The sequence below is a fragment of the Mastigoproctus giganteus genome, chromosome 2 (assembly GCF_048544385.1).
Source record: "Mastigoproctus giganteus isolate SK-2022 chromosome 2, ASM4854438v1, whole genome shotgun sequence".
In the NCBI taxonomy this organism is placed as follows: domain Eukaryota; kingdom Metazoa; phylum Arthropoda; class Arachnida; order Uropygi; family Thelyphonidae; genus Mastigoproctus; species Mastigoproctus giganteus.
The window spans coordinates 124,176,829-124,197,789 of NC_143576.1; the positions used below are offsets into that span (position 1 = coordinate 124,176,829).

The following is a 20,961-nucleotide window of genomic DNA, read 5'->3' on the forward strand; positions in this document are numbered from 1 at the left end:
CTAGAGGAAGAATCCCATCATCATTGAGCATGCTCAAACCATTCAAGGCTTTGTACACCTCTATCAGATCACCTCGCTGGTGCCTAGTCTCCAGACACTGTAATTTGCAAAACTTAAGCCTTTCTTCGTAAGAGAACCCCTTTGTCCCATTCACCAATCTAGTTGCCCTTCTCTGTACTCGTTCCAGCAGCTCTACATCCTTCCTGAAATGAGGCCTCCAGGCCTGTATACAGTACTCTAGGTGTGGCCTGACCATTGCCTTATACAAGGGAATAATCACCTCCTTATCCCTGCTAGAAAAATTCCTATATATCATTGACAATACACCATGAGCTACTCTTGCAGCTCGTCTGCACTGCTCAGAGAACTTCATATCTGCCTGCACCACCACCCCCAGGTCCCTTTCATTCTCTACCACTGTCAGTGTAGTACCACAGAGTTGATACGTTGCTCTGGGGTTGCTGTTTCCCATATGTAGTACTTTACATTTGTCAATGTTAAACTTCATTTGCCACCTCTCAGCCCATCTGCTCAACCTTTCCAAATCCTGTTGCAGCAGCATAGTGTCAGTAGTGTCCTTGACAACCCTGCCAACCTTCGTATCGTCTGCAAACTTGGACATTAAGCCTGATATACCATCATCAATATCATTTATAAATACAGAAAACAATAAAGGCCCCAATACTGAACCCTGAGGGACTCCACTAATAACATTAGTCCACGATGAGCAGTGTCCATTGATTACCACTCTCTGTCTTCTCCCCCTCAACCACCCCTTTATCCATAGCAGCAACTTGCCTCCAATGCCACACTGCTCCAATTTGTGCAGCAGTCTTCCATGTGCAACAGTATCAAAAGCCTTTCTAAGATCCAAGTATATAATATCAAAGTTATTCCCTGCATCCAGTTCTTTTGTGACTGCATCATAGTATCCAATCAAATTGGTCAGGCAAGACTTCCCCTTAACAAAACCATGCTGTGTCCTAGCTATAACTGAAGTCTTGTCTAGATGATCCTGCAGTGCTTCTTTCACCAGTGCCTCCATTAATTTTCCGGGAACAGAAGTGAAACTCACAGGTCTATAATTACTTGTGTCAGCCTTTGATCCCCCTTTGTGAATTGGGGTCACATTTGCACATCTCCAGTCAATGGGTACCTCCCCTGAGTCCAAGGAAGCTCTCATAATTATGGCTAAGGGTTTGCTTACCTCCTTTGCTGCCTCCTTTAATATAACTGGATAGATCCCATCCACCCCAGGTGCCTTTCTTGTGTTTATCTTCAACAATTTCTCCTCCACTTTGCTCTCAGTTAATACAAGATTCTCTAGCTTACTGCTAGAGTTGAATACACCTCTGGCATTCCCCTCGCTGAATAACTCCTCATGTGTGAATGTCGATGCAAAATATTCATTTAGTTTGTTAGCTACCCGAGCAGGGTCATCAACAGTTGACCCATCGATCTCAAGTGGACCAATCTGATTCATCCCCTTCCTTCTAGAGTTTACATAAGTAAAGAACTCTTTGCTGTTTTTCTTCGCATCCCTTGCCAAGGATCTCTCGTAATCTGCCTTCGCCTGCCTAACCTCCTTTGTAACTTGGTTACAGATCAACTTGTATCTATCATAAGAGTCCGTGTCACGTGTTAATTTGTATGTATCCCATGCATTTTTCTTCTCTGCCATATGCCTCATTAGTTCATCTGACAACCATTTAGGCCTAAACCTTGAACAATATTTCTTAGTTGGTATGTAAAGCCTAGTAGCTTCCACGATAAGTTCTTTGAATGCTTCCCATTTTGAATTTGCTGTTGGCAATATCATCAGTTGATCCCACTGTATAGAATTTAAATACTGTCTCAGTCCATTGTAGTCGCCTTTACGAAAGCAATACCCCTTCCCTTTACCCCTAATGGTAGTTACCTCTTTGAGTAACTCCCACTTCAGCACACTGTGATCACTGCCACCAAGTGGTTCATTTATCTGCAGATTCTTAATGCATGAAGAATCACTACTGATAATCAAATCAAGAGTATTACTCCCTCTAGTTGCCTCCCGAACATGCTGATGTAGAAAACAATCATCCAATAAATCCACAAAAGCCTTGCTACTGTGTGTGACCAGCCCCCAAATTCCAGTCAATATCTGGGAAATTAAAATCCCCCATTATAAGACTCTCTGATTTACTGGCCCACTCTATGTATACAGCTATGTATTCCTGATGCATTTGCACTATATTTATACATAGTCTAGACTCCTTCATAGCTTGAGGCTTATGCCCTAAACGCTTGAGTCTAAATACATGATACACCATCAGGCATCTCTCATATTGTGGAGTTATACTTCATAACTGTTTTGCCATCATTGCATCACTCGGGTACCTACCCACCCACCGAAGAAGGGCCAAATAGCCCTGAAACGGTGCCGTCTGGGTGGTGGTATCCATCTGAGAATAAGTAACATTAGTCTTCTCCTTAGGTGAAGCGTTACTTATTCGAAGTAGTGCAATATCATGGCAACTCGTTGTGAAGGTATTCACAATATGAGATATAACTTAAAACGATGCCGTTTTATTAATAATCTGATTTATTCAGATACAGCTATGTATTCCTGATGCATTTGCACTATATTTATACATAGTCTAGACTCCTTCATAGCTTGAGGCTTATGCCCTAAACGCTTGAGTCTAAATACATGATACACCATCAGGCATCTCTCATATTGTGGAGTTATACTTCATAACTGTTTTGCCATCATTGCATCACTCGGGTACCTACCCACCCACCGAAGAAGGGCCAAATAGCCCTGAAACGGTGCCGTCTGGGTGGTGGTATCCATCTGAGAATAAGTAACATTAGTCTTCTCCTTAGGTGAAGCGTTACTTATTCGAAGTAGTGCAATATCATGGCAACTCGTTGTGAAGGTATTCACAATATGAGATATAACTTAAAACGATGCCGTTTTATTAATAATCTGATTTATTCAGATACAGCTATGTATTCCTGATGCATTTGCACTATATTTATACATAGTCTTAAACTAAAAATAAAATTATGAAAACCTTCCAAGTGGGACAAAACTTGAGAATAAATAATGACACCTACTCTCTTTCTTTTATTTATTAAATTTTTCTTCGACACATACAGAAAAAATACATATGTTTGTATGTAAATAATTATAAACTTCTTTATTTCTTACTACAAATTAACACTTGATGGCGTTTCGACTCTGATAAAGTTTGTAGCCTTGGAGAAAAATTACTAGAAACTATCTTTATCATAGATTGTAGATATCCTTTATATCATATAGGTCAATAGGGTTCTTTTCTTAGACTTATTAATTTTCAACTGCGAAAAAAACTGTTTACAAGCATACAGTGACAAAGACAAAGCCCCAACCTATTCATTCTATCTCTTTTTCCTTCAATAGCAGTCACGCACATAAGCTCAGTCGATATCTCTATGTCTCTAAAACTATAAGCACTCTATTTACAACAAATATACATAATTGAAATGTATTCGAGGGCAGTGTAAAATTGCTTCGGGGGGGGATGCGGCTCGTGGGCTGCCAGTTTGAGACCACTGTATTAGGCTATCCATACCAAGGCTAGATTTATATATAACTAGTGGGTTGGGGTTGGGGTCACTACAAACCTGATGCTCCGAAGTAGTATCACAATTAATATAAAATGTAATAATAACATATAAATAAGTTAATTACCTATATACACATATATATATATTTAGTTAGGGAGGCTCTTCCTATAACTGTAAATAAATATTACAGTATATGCATTCTGAAACTGTTGAAAATAATGGTTTTTGCTTTTGGTTGCCAATGCACACTTCATGTATTTAGAGCAATTCATTATTCACAGGGCATAAAATGCAAGCAAAAATCAAATGAATAGGCATCAGCCCATATGATTGCTGGTGTTAGCTTTGGAAACCAAAACTAATACCGTATGATTGCAGGTTAGTTTTGGTTTCCAGTTTACATCTGCAGTGCAAAGTTTTATTTTGATTTTCATTCACATTAAATTACACTTTGACATTTTCTTCAAGTGCTTAGCCATTGAAAAAGATATTAATACATGTAGCTAATCGATAGATTTATTTCTTTTACCGTATTATCTCAAAACCTAAATATATTGACCATGAGCTCAGTATTTAGCAGACCTGTATTGGAGAGCATTTAAAAAAAGAAGAAGAAAGAAAGTAGAAGCTTTTCCTAAAATTGCAAAATTTAATGTTGACAAGTAAGCAAGAGCACTATGATTATGTATATTATCTCAATATCAATCCAAAATAAAATAACATAAAATAATAAAAAAAATCTAAATGAAAGTACAGGCTGGCTATGGTTAAACTTTACCTGCTTCAATACATCTGTTGAGATAACTCAATAAAGCCTTTCTATTTGGCAAACATTATACAGCAACACTGCACTTAAAAAAAAGTTCTCTGCCACAACCACCAGGTCAGTGGAGTTTACAATAAATCAATCAATACAAATGTTAATCTTATTTAGCCCTGGTCCACTCAAAGAGCACATGCTATTGCGCTCCCACTTCTGACTATTCAGCTGTCAGGCCTAAGTTGATTTTACATGCACGAATCACACAATAAGTTGTTTTACCAGAATAACAAGAGCATAAGAATTTCATTTGATGAAAGGAAAGCAATAAAGCATAATGATTGTGCTAACATGTCATTGTGCACTGATTATGTTTAATTGAGTTGAGTAATATGATTATTTGCAATTATAATGTCAATGATCAGGAAGAAAATTACTGAGGAAATATTCGTAAACAGAAGTGATATATGAGCTTATATTTTGGATAAAAATCTTCAATTGTCCACACTTGTAACACAAAAATTAATACGCTCAATGATGGATTAAGGGATAAGCACCAGATAATATCATATTAAAAATAATTTTTAGCTTGAGGTAACTAATAACTGTTACAAATTTTGGCTTACTCTAATATTTTATCTAGAGGGTAAAGAATTTCAATACCTTAAGATTTTTAATAATAATATTGGATTCTTTAAGACATACCTGTTGAATATCCTTAGCATTGCAGCAATGGAATCTTCTTCCTTGAGTGCTCCAATTTTAAACAAGCAGCAAAGTAACATGGCAAATGACATTTCATGTCCTAGAAATATAATTAATCTATAAAGGTGAGTGATTACAGAAGAAACTGAAATTAGTGTGATATAAATATACCCCCCCCCCCCCACACACACACAAAAAAAGCAAACTGTTGTTGGACTTAAATTTCAAATTAGTTACATTTTTCCAGAAAAGTGTAATCATACAAAATCTATAGATTTATATATTTTTATATAGTGTTATAAAAATACAAATGGGCTGTTCAACAGATCTGCACTATATCTTTACTAATTTCATTAATAAGTTATCTACCTTGTCTATAAATAAGTCTGACACATTCAAAACTGAATTTTTTCATACTCTTATAAATGTCTGCTATGATGTTTATAATGCAAGTTATTTCTGAATGCACAAAAGCTATATAAAATGATGATGCTCCTCCTGAAAAATAGATGAAATTTTGATCTGAGCAGTTTAAATGGTTGATAAACTACAGATGACCCCCACTTGAGACAACCAATGAAGTGTAAACTCCAGAAGTATGCTAAAAAATTGAAGAGCTGGTTATGTAAAATAGATGTATTAAAGTGTTGATGACCACAAGACAATGTAATATTTCTAAGGAGTTAGTATTGACCATCCTCCATAAATACTTAGCCATACCAAAGGTTCAGTTCTTGTTGGGTTTCCAGAATGCTCGCACCACTTCAGAAACAGTGCAGAGTTCAACTCTGAGGAAAATCACATACATGACACAGGTCCACAATGGAATTTTAAAGAGTTGTAACTGGCGATTAAAAGTACCTTCTGTTTGGGGGGGGGGGGTCTTGCTTTCCTTCTCCTCTTGTCTGATTTTTCTGTAGAAGGCTCTCTGGTTTTCAAAAAATATCTATTTTCTTCTGGGCACTCTCCCTGTATGAAAAAGTCTCTTGCCGAGTGCTAGGAATTTTTGCTTGAGAGTGTCAAGGTATTCTTCAATCCTCAGATTATCAGTCTCATGTTTGCTGTGGATGTTGTCTTTCTTCATGATAGCTTCACTTTTCTGACCAGTTTCTTACTTCTGTAACACCACTGGTACTTGAGTCAGCTGGCCTACCTTCTGCCGAAGCCTTCTATCCCAGGCTGGTGGTTCCTTGTCTTTGCATTTTGTGTTAATGTTGGTCTCTGGTTCCCTTCCATTCATCCTGGTGGCTGCTACTGCAACACAGTAAATGACTGCATTGATGGTGTCTGGTGTTACTTCATTGTTGTTGAGATAATCTGATATTATTTGCTTATTGAGGTGGTCTGCGACTTGCCACAGGATTCTGTTGGGTCTTGGCTTTGTTATATGGTTTGGTGTGAGCCTTTCTGGGTTTACTCCTGTTCTGCCTAAGGCCCGAATACAAAGTCACTTGTGTTCAGGCCTTAGGCAGAGAGAATGGTTTGAAAAGTCAGAGAAAGCCTCCCAAAGAAGATAGCACAGCAAGTGGCACTGTACCCCATATGATACCACGAGGGAAGGGCAAGACTATCCAGCTCATTCAACTGGAAGTACTTCCTGTGCAATTGACCACCCAGGAAAAAAGAAAGGGCCAATGCATAAAGTGGAGCAGCAAAATGAATATGTTCATCCTGTGAGCATACTACAAAATAACCAAGCTAAAGACTGAAATGTACAGGATGAAACTACACACCAAGTGTTTTGAATTCCCGACTGTTCTGATCACTGAACGGTGAATAGCAGAGCAGAAATGGACCATCATTATGAAAAACTTGACAGTTCCTGCAATCTTAGATATTCACGTAGGATATGAGCAACCAACAACAGAGAATATGGACACAATCAAAACAAGAACTAGAGAAACAGCAAGTACAAGTAAAATCTGGAACAGAGAAGTGAAAACAGATGAAGTCACAATATCCAGAATAGAAGAAGAGTGAAAGAAAGCACTAGCAGAACTTGAGGAGGTGGGCACAAAGACCATTACCGTAATGAAGCAGAGAACTGTGGCAAGTCACAGACCACCTCAATCGGCGAATAATACCAGAGCATTATTCACTGATTGAGTAATACGAGAACAAAGTAAAACTATCCGCACAGCTAGACAGAACCACAGTGGATACCATCCATACTGCTAGACATATTTACTGTGCCACTGTAGAAGTGACCAGAATGAAAGGAAGAGAAACCAGAAACCAACAGAAAACAAAAATCCAAAGCCAAGGGACCGCCAGCTGGGGAAATGCCACAGCAGAAGATAGAAGAAAATATGCCAACTAACTCAGTACCAACAGGATAACAGAAGAAGCTGATCAGAAAAATGAAGACCATCCTCAAGAAAGACAACATCCACAGCGAACACAAGTCCTATAATCAGAGTATCAAAGAATACCTGGAAGCCCTCAATGGCCATGCCCTGTGGATAGACCTAGAATGAAACAAAACCAAGGATATACAAGAGATGAAAGAATGGAAATTCAGGAGGAAGAGGTACAACCATCCACAAAAGTCCCACAAATGGCAAATCCCAGGGATAGATAACGTCCACAACTATTGGTACAAGTAGAGGTGCTGCTGCACACACAAGCACATAGAAGAGCAGTTTACCCAGATACAGTCCCAGTCTCTGACTTAAGGAATCATCTACCTGAAGGCTAAGGACAAAGACCACAAACCTGGTGGAGTATAGATTGATTGCATGTCTCCCAACAACCTACAAGATCCTGCATAACATAGAAGACATCAGAGCACTTGAAGAGCCAGAACATCATGTGTGAGCATCAGAAGGAATGTAAGCAGATAAGCAAAGGATGCAAGAAGCATTTCACCAATGATGTGGCAGTTATGGTGCAAGTCTACAAGAAGCACTGCAACCTACACAGCCTACATCGACTACCACAAGGCTTTTGACTCCATACCTCTTAGCTGGCTAACAGGGATATTGAAAGTCTATAAACTCAAGAAGACATTGACAAACTTTGCAGAAGCAACCACAGAAAAGTGGAGGACCATCATCAAAGTCAAAAAATATCATGACCAGACATCCCCATCATAAAAGGAATCTTCCAGGGAGATGCCTTGAGCCCACTATGGTTCTGTCTAGCACTCAAACCACTGTTCACTATGCTCAATAACAGCAAGTATGGATATATACTAAAAAAGAAAGGAGGAAGAACCTGTACGCTCTCTCATCTAGCAAAGGTATAATGAGAATGGAAGTATTCTACAGATCAGAACATTGTGAAGAGTATGACGAGAAGCTCTATATGCAGATGGATTGTGCAAGCAAGCGTGAATGTCTTATAATGGGTGACTTCAATCTTCCACAGAGTGATTGGAATAAGTGGGAGGGAAACTCATCTTGGGGAAAAAAATTTTTTTTAAGTAAAATATATTATTATTTGTACCAACAAGTTAGAAAAAAATTCTAGAGGTGAGAATATTACTGACCTTATCATTACTCACAAATTTGATGACATCACAGGGCTTAAAATACAGGAACCATTGGTAGGTAGTGATCATGCAGTCATCAGTTGGAAGATGAAGATGTTGCAGGAGTTAAAAGTAAAGGCATAGGTTTTAATTTCAGAAGGTGGGACTTTGACAGTTTAAGGTACTATATATGGCATCTATTAATGGGTGGATTGCAGACTGAGGGCAAATGCACTTGAATTAGGGGATACCTTAAAGGGGAAAAAAAAATCACAGAAACAATGAAAGCATACATATCATTAAGAAATATTGCAGCAGGAGGATGCCAAAATGGATGAATGCAGAGGTGGCTAAATCAAATAGAGAAGAAAAAGACAGCATGGGATAATTACAGTGATGAAAAGTACTGAAGCCTACAACAGCTACAAGCTGATTTGTAATAGTACCACAAATAAGGTTAGAGAGGCCAAGGCTGTGTATGAGAGAGCACTGGCTAAGAGAGCAAAGAATGGGGACAAGGAATTTTTCATGAAAAGCGAATCATGTCAGACCCTCGTTTGTTATTTGGGTGTGGCTGATACAGCTGATGTTGTGGATGAATTGAACAGGTACTGTGCATTTGTCTTTATTGAACAAAAGCCCTTCATGCTGAGAAGAGGCTGCGTTTTCAGGCATAAAGGCAAGTAAAGCTAGTGGGGAGTTGATGGCATATACCCAGTAATTTTGAGGGAGGTCACCAAGGAGTGTACTAAAACACTGAAGTTATGAGGGCATCTTCAGATACAAGAGAGAGATTTCTTTGAACTAGAGAAGTACCAATGTATCACATAAATGTGATTCTAAAAGCAAGTTCGGTTACTACAGACCAGTTGGTATGACTTCGGTGGTAGGGAAAATCTTAGAGGCAATGATTAAGAATGCAATTTAGAGACATTTAGATAGATAGGGCATCCTTAATAACACGTTTGTTTTGTTAAGGGGAAAATCATGTTTAACTAACCTAGTAAGCTATTTTTACATAGTGACTCATAAGCTGGGTGTAGGGAACAATTTTGACAGTTTATTTGGATTTTAGCAAAGCATTCAACATTGTCCCTCACGAGAGTTTACTGTATAAGCTGGAACTGGATACTGTATATGCTGGGATTACTGGAAAAATTCTAAGATGGATTGTTGGGTGGTTGCAGGGCAAAATGCAGAGGGCTGTGATTAATGGATAATACTCTTCAGACTGGTGTACAGTCAGAAGCAGGATCCCCATGATTTGGTTTTTGAACCACTGTTGTTTTTGATTTTCATAAACGTCATCAACGAAGGATAGGTGTAATGTCATTGATGGATAGGTGTAATGTCAAAATTTTCAGACAACATAAAGATTGGTAAAGAGTTAATGATTAGTACTAAGCAGTGCTCCTTCAGGATGACTTGAAGAGGCTGCAAGAATGGTAAAAAAAAAGTGGCAGATAAGCTTTAATGCAGCAAAATGCAAGGTCTTACACTTGGGGAACAGCAACCTCAAAATAACATATACAGTTAGTGGGATTGAATTAAACACAGTACAGGGAGAAAGGGATCTGGGAATTTTAATACGGACAGATATGAAGTTTACTGATCGGTGTAATCAGGCAGCCAGGAAAGCCCATGGTGTCATATTGATGGTTTATTGAATATTATCCTGTAGAGATAAGAGGCCATAGTCCCACTGCATAAGGCAATTCTAACATCACATTTCGAATACTGTTTTCAACCACAGAGACCTCACATTTGGGAAAAAAAAAAAAAAAAAGTTTCTTGAAAGGGTCCAAAGACAGGCAACTTGCATGGTAAGATTTGCAAAAGGGAAACACTCAAATTATGTGGGATATAGAGCTTTGCAACCAGGCATCCCAAAGGTGATCTGACTGAGGTTTATAAGGCTCTAAGAGAGATTAGTAAAATGAATAAAGGCATGGTTCTCACTATTGTAAAGAATTCCAGAACTGAGGGTATACATTCAAATTAGAGGCAGGTTTGGATTAGATTGTAGGAAGTTTTCTTTTAGCCAGCAAGTCATTAATTGCTGGAAGAGGTTGTCTTCACAGGCAATTGAGGCTGACTGTTTGAAAAATTCAAAGGTCACTGCATAGTTACCTATGTTAAGCACTGGGAAATCAAAAATCTTTGTAGGAGTGAAATATAGGCCTAATGACTATCATGAGTACAATGAACAGTTTTACAGCAAAACAGAGTAGGCCAGTAAATCAGAATTCTTATAATGGGAGATTTTAACTTTCCAGATATTGACTGGACGTTGTGGGTTGGTCTCACACAGATTAGCAAGACTTTTGTGGTTTATTGGATGACTGTTTTGTACAGCAGCATGTTAGAGAGACAACAAGAGGGATCAATATTCTTTATCTGATTTTTAGCAGTGATCACAGTGTATTGATCTGGGATTCACTTAAGGATGTAACTACCATCAAGGATAAAGGGAAGGGTTTTGATTTTGTAAAGGTGGTTCTACAGTGGTCTCAGATAGTTTTTAAATTCTAAACAGTGGGACCAACTGATGATGTTACCATCTGCAAATTCTAAATGGTAAACATTCAAGGAATTAATCATAGAAGCTATCTTCAAGATACAGGCCTAAATGGATGTCAGATGGACTGATCAGACTTGCAGTAGAGAAGAAAAATGTTGACCAATAATTTATATGCATGAGATGCATATAAATTATTGGGCAACACAGAAACCTATGGCAGGTAGGTATAAAGCAGTCTGTAATCAAGTCACAAAAGAGTTTGCTGACAAACTGAAGGAGTATTTTGCATCTACATTCACACAAGGATTTCTTTAGAGAAGAGGATGCTGGAAGTTTAACAAACTTTGACAGGGAACTAAATGATTTTGTAATAACTGTACTTATGGGTGTACTCCATCTGGGTGATCCCTCTGCATTCTGCAGTGATGTGCTGGATTATTTCTGGAGCCAGGTGGCATCGTCATATCATCGATCACTCTGGGGGGGGGTCCTTGGCGATGTATTTCCTGTAGTTTCTGGTGTTTTTTTTTTAACTGGTCTTGGACGGCAAGTAAGATTTCTTAAGTATAGAGGAAGAGTCTCCTGCTCATGTACCATGCCCCAGGGGTTATTCTGGGGTAACACTGATTTATAAGGTGCTAGAGCGAACGCTACTGAGCAAAAGTTAATTGTTGGTTACAATTTTCTATTTTCTAGTTCCTTTCAACTGTGTTCCCAAGTTTGACTGCCCTACTTCCTCGTAGTCTGGGGTGGGCGAGCAGGGTGAATCCCTGCTTGGCTTAAACGGGCGATTGTGTTTGTAGTTGGGATTTTGTTGGAATTTCGTTTTGTATTTCCGTGCCCTCAGGATTTCTTCCCTGGGACCACTTCCCGTTTAACTTGGGAAGTGGATGTTTTTAATCGATTTTAATTTCCATTTGAAACTAAATCGAGGTCGACGGATCCCTGTTCTTGTTGTAAATATTGTAAATAGTTGTCTTTAGTCACTGTTGACTTAAGACTTTTAATTGTATATTGTGAGTTTTATTTTTTACAAATTGAATGTCGTCGTCGAGCAGTGAGCTTGATCCAATGGAAGATGAAGTGGTGAAGGCCGTCTCGCAGTTGACAGACGAAGAAAGAAAGAAGCTGAACCAAGAACTTCTTAGTGAAATTGAAGATGTAGCGGACCAGGTGTTTCTGGGGAAAACCTTGGCAAGAACGCCAGTTAAAAGCAGATCGTCGTCGCTCACTGGTGTTTCACAACAGACACAAGCTGTGGAACAGTCTCAGGTCTCTAATAATAAGAAAAAGAAAAGATCACAAGGTGGTGATTCTGATGTTAGTACAGGTAAAAGGACATGTAGTCAAACAAGGAAGAAGGCAAAGAAGGACGAGAATGTTGTAATAAGTTCACAAAATAAAGATTTTGAAAATGTCCGAAAGTTGAGAGAAAGGTTGCATTCCTTTTTATGGGACCCAGTTAGTAAAGTGCCAACTGCCAGTATAAGAACAATTTTAGAAATATGGGATCAACTGGCAACTAAAGCGTATGATGTGTCGATGGAGAATATTTTATTAAAGGAAAGAGTACAGAATGCTGAAAAAGAAACTGGGATCACATATGCGAATGTGGAAAGCAAGGAGACAGAAAGCCAAGAAAAACCATCTAAAGTTATTATATTGAAGGCTACGACATCAAGGTTCAAAACCAGTGAAGAAGTTTAATATACCATCTTTAAGGAAATTCGTCCTATGTTGAAAGACGTTAAAGTAAGAAATATACGTCCTATTAGAGATCGTGGTGTTGTTGTGGAGACCATGACTGACGACGATATTGCTAAAATTAAAGGCTGTTCAGGCCTTGGGTCCTTGGGTTTAAAGTGTAGTGTGCCAAAGCCTATCATGCCAAAGATAGTGTTGTTTGACGTGGAACAAGGTGTCAAGAAAGAAGAGTTAGTGAAGGAAATATGGACTAAAAACATGAAGGATCTGGGAATAAGTGAAATGAAGTGTGTAGAAGGGACTGAAGTCTTATCTACTCATAAACCGAAAGATAGTAATACCGAAAACTGGATACTTCAGCTTTCAGTAGGTGTATGGAAAAGAATATGTAAAAAGAATAGATTGTTGATTGGTTGGTCTGGATGCAGATTTAAAGAAATTTTCCCAGTTACACAATGCTATAAATGTTTGATGTATGGCCATGCAGTGAAATATTGTAAGAAGGATAAGTGTTGTGGTTTTTGTGGAGGGGTTGGACACACCTTCAAGGACTGTACAAACAAGAATAAACAGCCAAATTGTTGCAATTGTACGAGAAATTGATTGGAGGCGGGCCATGAAGCGGTGAGTAAGACATGTCCAGAGTACAATAAAGCTCTTGAAATATATAAAAGGAAAATCAATTATGGGTAAGAAAATAAAAATAATACAAATAAATGCCCAAAGAGCGAAAAGCGTGGCCTCTCAAATAAATTTTCTCATGGAGAGAGACAATATTGCTGTTGCCCTGGTACAGGAACCTTATGCTGTTCAATGTCAGGTTAGGTGTTACCCACAAAATTATAGAGTGCTGTCGGAAGATGAGTCACCAAATGCTGCGATTGTAGTTAGAGCACCAGACATAGTAGTAACAAAAATTTTAATGCTATGTGACAGGAATGCTGTGTGTTGTGAACTACAGGGTGAATTCGGAAGAATTTACCTAGTGACTCTCTATTGTCAGCATTCTGGTAACATTGTGTCTGACATTGAATATTTAGAAAAGTTAATAGGCATTTGGGGACTTGCAGAGTAATAGTGGGATTGGACTCAAACTCCAACTCCCCTTTATGGGGTGGAGAGAATTCAGATGATCGAGGAACGCTTTTGGAAGAATTTATATCGACTTCCGGATTGGAGTTGCTTAATACTCAAGGACATCGTCCGACTTACTCTACGGTTCATGGCAGCTCCTATATTGATTTGACACTTGCAACAGGTGCAGTCAGGAATGATGTTCATGATTGGAGGGTTGTGGAAAATTATACCACAAGTGACCACAATGCGATCCTTTTCAACATAGAAAGCTAAAATTTTGTAAGGGTCTGGGATGACCTAGATCGGTTTTCGACGAAGACTGATGCATGGCCAAGATTTAAATTGAAATATTTAGAGAAAGTTTCAAATGTGTGCTGGGAGGATTTGTCTGCAGATCAATATGTTAAAGTATTAACAGATATTATTGAAGAAACTTGTAGATATAGTATGAGAAAGAAATATATACCAAGTAGGCCAGTTTTATGGTGGAATTTAAGTTTGTCCAGATTAAGAAAAGAAGTTAATAATTTAAGGAGATTATGTCAGAAACATAGAAGGCGTGGTAACAGTGATATATTAGAAAATTATATTTTGGCACATCAAATTAAAAGGCGGGAGTATATAAATGAAATTAATAAATCGAAAAGTTTCCATTGGAAAAAATATGTAGAAGAACAGGGATCCAGAGACCCATGGGGGACGATTTATAAAATTTTAAAACCAAAAGCTGTAAATATATGTACTACAGTTGGAGTTGAGGGCAGCCAAGCCCTAAACTGGAAAGATACTATAGAAAAAATATTGAGTGATCTCTTCCCAAGTTTAGATGTTAATGTGTGAATTCTTTTAATAAAATGAAGGAATATGAACAAAATTTGCAGGAAAGTGAAGAGCAAGATTTTACGAACCAGGAAGTGGAGTCCGCTGTGTTCCGGGCTAAGGATGGTAAGCCACCGGGCTTGGACAGGGTAGAAGTAGTTGCGTTGAAGAAGGCTTTTATGCTAACTCCGCAAATATATGTGGACTTGTACAACAGATGTTTGAAGGATGGTGTTTTCCCGGAGGTCTGGTAGGTTGCACACGTGAGGTTGTTAATAAAGGGTACAGATCGACTATTAAATGAGACCAGTGCATATCGACCAATAGCTTTGCTCTCGGTTTTGGGGAAGGTTTATGAAAGACTGTGCATTAATAGATTGACTAAGCTATATGAAGAGAAATCTATGTCCTCAGATAACCAATTTGGTTATAAACAAGGAAAAAGTACAGAGGACGCAGTCTTTAAACTGACCAAAATTGTTGAGCAGAGTGATGAAAGATATGTTCTGGGGATCTTTGTAGACTTCCGTGGTGCATTTGACAGACTTTGGTGGGAGAGCATTCTATCTAGAATAAGAAGTATGGGTTGTACAAGGACCTTATATAAAGTAATGCAGAGCTACTTTAACAATAGATGCATCCTCGTTAAAACAAGATATGAACAAATAAAACGAGGTATGTATCGAGGTTGCCCTCAGGGCTCGGTGATGGGCCCCTTTGCTTGGAATATTGTGTTTGACACCTTTCTTGTGAATGAGCTGGAAGGTGTTCAGTATGTAGCGTATGCAGACGATCTAGCAATTTTGGTCTATGGTCGTACAAGAACACAGATAGAAGCTAGAGCACAAGTTGCTCTGTGCTCTCTGAGTGAGTGGAGCATTGAGAACAAACTTGAGATATCTTTTGGAAAGACTGTTCAAATGCTTTTGAAGGGACGGCTGAGCATGAACCGACCTCCCACTTTGCGGCTTAATGGAGGATCAGTTCGATATACTAAGGTGACAAAGTATCTGGGCCTCCAGTTGGAGGAACGATTGTTCTATACTGAACACGTTAAATACTTGAAAAATAAAATAAGGCTCTTGTATGCCAAGCTCCGAAGAGTTGTACGAGCTGACTGGGGCATTAAAGGTAGATCTCTGAATCAACTATACAAGTGTTTATTTGTCCCAATTGTAACATATGCAGCTGGAGCTTGGGTACATAGAGTAGAAACTGTGATGGTCCAGAAATATTTAGTCCAAGCACAAAGGTTTGCATTATTGGGCATCACCAGAGCGTGTCGGACTGTTTCTTCTGAGGCCTTGCAGGTGGTTGCAGGGAGGATGCCAGCTTACTATGAAGTTCTATTAAAAGGATTACTGTATCTCACTAAGAACAATATAAGAGTAGTCATAATGAATATAAGAACATGTTTGGAAAATGACTATGTGTATTCAAGAAATGATGTGAGAACAGAAAGAACAAGAATTTTAAGAGATATCAATAACCAATGGCAAGAGTCCTGGCAAAACTCTGATAAAGGAAGACAGACCTACTTGTTTCTGCCTAGTGTGGAGACAGTAGATGTAAAGAAAAAGCCTTGGTTACAGTTTGGGCTAAATGCAACATTCCTAATAACAGGTCATGGACTAAAGTTTAAACTGTCAGAGCTGGGTCTGCATGAATCAGGATTATGCACATGCGGGAACCCTGAAACAGCTAAACACATAATGTTGAATTGTGTCCAATATATAGACACCAGAGCTTTCCTGGAAAGAAAAATTGGTATGTTAAGGGAAGAGACACTAGTAAATATGTTTGAAGACAGTATAAATTTCAAATATTTTAATGAATATGTGGATGAAGTCTTCAAGAGAAGACTGCTGCTGGATAGTAGAAGCTCGCCTCCCCGAGGCAGGGGCGGTAACCGTCTTGATTAGGAAAGGCAAGTAAATAAAATACTAAAGGTTTTTCTTCTCAAGGCGGGCTAAGAGCTCAGCAGCGAAAATTATTATGTTATTTTATGATTTTAAATATATGTTTTTAATAAAGGACCCCATAAAGATTTTGGCCTGATAAGAATTAAGAACCTAGCCACGGATGTGCTTCGGCACCGGGAGTGGTAGGCTCAAGGAGTTTTAAATGGAATGCTCATGTACCATGTGTTGAAAGCCATCTTATCTACATAGTCTTGATGGAGGTCATTGTAGCCTCTGCTGTGGAATGCCTTCTTCGTCCATCTTTCTGTCTTTGTTATTTCTATCTGTATAAGTGAAATCTCTTTGTTGAGGTCAAGTGGCATGTACTATTTTTCTATCTTCCTTATGGTTTGAAAGATTAGCACCATTTTCTGAAAGTAATCCCACAGGTTCTTAATAGCTAAGTTTTTGAGAGGTTTAGATTTTTCTGCAGATGTTTGTTCTATTAGTTTCCCTATTCATGATGAATGAAGTAATGAAATTTTTGGATACGGTGTACAAACAGCAAGAATATACCCAACTCCTTGTTGTAATGTGTACTTGGCAATGCTACCTCACACATACATGCACTACTTGGATTCCCTCCAGTCACTAGCTGGCAGAGTAGAGGCAGCAAGATTATACACTAGCTGAACTGGATGCTTCCTAGAGAATTACCAACAGTTTAGTTCGGTGGACTATCTAGTGGCTGGCTTGCAAAAAGTTTTAGAGCTGTACCCTCAAAATGCAGAAATTGCATCAAATGGTACAATACCAGCACTTCAAGCCTCTCCTAAGGAAAATGGTGGTATTGCACCAGTTGATTAGTCATCTACCACCTGGTACTGCCTGCTGACACAGAGGGGCGGCATTCCACTGTACAGTGTGGATGCTACTCTTCAACACCCAACATAACCAGTATACTAGTAAGTATACTGGTTACGTTGGGTACAGTGTTGCAGGACTTGCACATGAGGGATATACCCAGCATTATATGAATCACTTCCATTAGCATTTTAGGTTCTTAAGTAGAGAGTCTCAGTTTTTCGTACCTGACAGAACATCTGTGACCAGCCTCAGGGACCCTATTGAGAATGCTATTAATTATTCATTTCTGAATTATCACTTAGATCTTTGGCTTCCTTGAAACTTCAATTTGTTTGAAAAATAGATCAGTCATTTTTAAGGCACAAATAGAGAAACATACCACTTTCTACTTTGGTAGCTAAAAATAAACTAATCCAATTATTGCATGAATGTGGCATATTTGCATATTCAGAACATATCTACCAAGCAACACACACTATAAGAAGTCACACAATAAAATCAGTTCCATTACTTTTATGGATATACCTTTTAGATTTCTCTGTTCATTTTTTGAATAACTTGAATTCTATTGGGAAAGGAGTTAAATCCTTAATAAATCCTAAATAATTAAATTTCTCTACACAAGCTAATAAATGAATTTTGTCATAGACATTTTATAGTGTTGTCTGAATGAAAAATCATGTTTGCATAAAATGCCTAATGAAAATTTCATGATGTATTGCCATTCAGCAGAATGTTCAATTATAAAACAAAAAATATTTCTTTTTTTATACCTTAGATTATTGAAAAACGTTGACATTAACATAAAACCAGACAAAGGAATAAACTAACCAAATAACTGAAGAAACCAAAAAGTGTAGTTACATTTTACCTGTTCCATAATCTATTCTTGTGGAATTACCAACTCCTTCCACTAGATAAGTAGATATTTCTACAATTGCAGAGTGGAATTCTTCAGGAAGTACCTCCTTTAATAAATCATCTGCTCCCTAGGAAAAAGGTAAAAAACTATCTTGAAAATAATTTCATTTAAATCCTAAAGAACGTCATATAATACATCAATATACTGTGCCTGGTTATACTACAGTTCCAGATATAACAAAAATGTATGATAATCAACATCCCTCAGAGGGCATAAGAAAAATGCAGTTCATGGCAAAATACTGATTTCACAACACACTAGCAGATGCAAACTCTTATATTTCACAAAGGAGAACCAGCTACTGAAATGATTTCCAATGAGTGTTTTTATATTCTCTTCTGTGGTATATTCCCTCAATTAGATAATTAAATTTTTATCAACAGCACATAGTCACCTAAGAGTAATTACAGGTGACCACGATTAAAACTAATAATTCTTTCTGGAAAAAAGAGCGTTAAGTGAACCAGTGCTCTGTTTTTCCCATAGGTAACATATGTCTTTTCTGCTTCTAAAATTGATTCTTTGTTTTTTTTTTGTTCTTACAGTTGAACCTGCCAATCCTAAATTAATGTGCACACATCCACTTGTCATTGACCAGAATTGTTTCGCTTCAAAATGTCTAATTTAATTTTCAAACTCAGTCCTTTTCTTACTTTTGTAGTCTTTGTACCACATCCAAACATTGTTGCTTTTTCATTCTTATCCATCATTATTAACTCTTCAAAAATGTAACTGTGTCGCATTAATTATGATACAATGTTCGAGTAAACTGTCCATTACGGATGATGTCTAACATCGTACTGAGTGATGACTAGACTTTGGATAAATGCATATAACGCAAATATTACAAGCAATACTGCTTGTAACTTAATTTTTTCAAACATTGATCTAGGAACTATGTAACATGTTATTGTACTGCAATTAAATTAGCATGGGAGAGAATTTCACCGAGCATGGGAAAATTTCTCAAGTCGGTTTTAATGCTGTTTTGCTATTCATTCTCATGCTATCGGCTACATTAGATAAAACATTTTTGTTAAACATGCCAAAAAATTCAATCTGTACACTGGTAAAACAATGTTATAGTGAGATACAGGTTATTGTTATTTGGTTTTTAGGAGCATTAGCAACTAAGGCCAAATTGCTCCAAGGCCATATTGCTCCAGCGGTGGTCATTCCCTGACCTTTCCACATCCTCTGTATTTAGTGGTCACGGGCTCGAACTCCGGTTTATCAAGAAGCGTATGCTACACCCTACTGCTCCTTCCTGCCCACCTGGCTACGAAGGCGCCGAGATACAGGTTATATGAACGGCATTATAATGGGGGCCTACTGTACCGTAGATGTTCATTTCCTCCCTTGTCTTGATTTAGTCAGATACAATAAAAAATACATCAAAGAAATGTTAACTGCACAAATGACACCCATAAAATATAACACTAAACATTTAGTTTTGAAAGGAATCAGCCAGCATATCTGCCAGTTGTGATATATTCAGTTATAAATTGTAGTAAATAACAGCATGTGTGTTCTTTTCAAGGCTGAAATCACATTTAGAATGACAAAAAGCTGTTTAAAGGATAATGCAAATGTATGCATGAATTACAAACAGTTTATATATTTTTAGAGGTTGCTGGTGCTCACAGCAGTTTCTCTGTATTATAAAATTCACTTGTGTTGTTATTAACCAAAATTAGTAATCCTTGAGGAAGGAGAGAATCCCAGAATCTGATCCATAATGTGACCCAGCAGTATTGTACTATTTCCTTTGGATAATAATTTCAAAGGTTTTCACCTATGCAATGATTTCCAAAAATACCTTAATTGCATATCTCAAGAAAGTATCTGTATCTGTCAGATTTATTTTATTTATTATTTTTTTTTTTTACCCTTTCATTTGACCAATCAGCTATGGCAGCTGTCAGATTATGTGGCTGAGTTGTTCCACAATAATGTAAATTGGATTCCTTGTAAACATGTTTCATTTGGAAGCATGGGACCATTAAAAGAAATTGATGTTTAACATTTTTTTTATCTTACAGTAATTAAAAAAAAAAAATTTTTTTAAATACAGTAACAGTGAATTTGCCGCCATTTAAAATGTTTAAACCATTTCATCCACTGATGCCAATATAATTAAAAAAAAAAAAAAAAAAAAAGAGTATGAAATGAAATTTGCTTGTATAAAAATGCTTGCTTAATAGGTGATCTTTTGGTCATTGTGTATTTATGTATAAATATGCAATGACCAAAAAAATTAGAAAAAACTAGGTTAAATTTTATTTTCAGACCTAATGCACTTCACTTATAACATGGGCATTTATTTTGTCCCCTGACATAACTGCATTATATTGAGATTGTGCCACATGTTTAATATTGCCCATATAAAGAGCAAATATGTCTGCTTATACAAATGTGACTAATATATTACACGCCCTAGAGCACATACCTAGATCACATGACAGATATAATGAAACCTTTAATGATCCTCTAACTATAGAGTCCTAAAAAAAAGTAATTAGGGAACCCTTATAGTTCCTTACCACTTTTTTTATGTATACTTTGATGTATACACATACTTCTAACTCAGTAATTTTATCATTTACCTGGTTATTTATTAAC

General features: G+C 37.6%; 1 protein-coding gene across 3 annotated transcripts in view; it reads right to left on the reverse strand.

Annotated features, from left to right (window-relative positions):
• Window positions 1-20,961, reverse strand: part of LOC150089543 (serine/threonine-protein phosphatase 2A activator-like) — a 165,349-nt gene that overhangs the window by 79,571 nt on the left and 64,817 nt on the right. For all 3 annotated transcript variants that reach the window (XM_090368659.1, XM_090368660.1, XM_090368658.1), the window contains exons 5-6: window positions 18,289-18,406; window positions 5,057-5,156 (exon numbers count right to left, since the gene is read on the reverse strand). In XM_090368659.1, coding sequence (XP_090224785.1) covers window positions 5,057-5,156; window positions 18,289-18,406 — 218 coding nt within the window. The remainder of the gene's footprint in view (window positions 1-5,056; window positions 5,157-18,288; window positions 18,407-20,961) is intronic.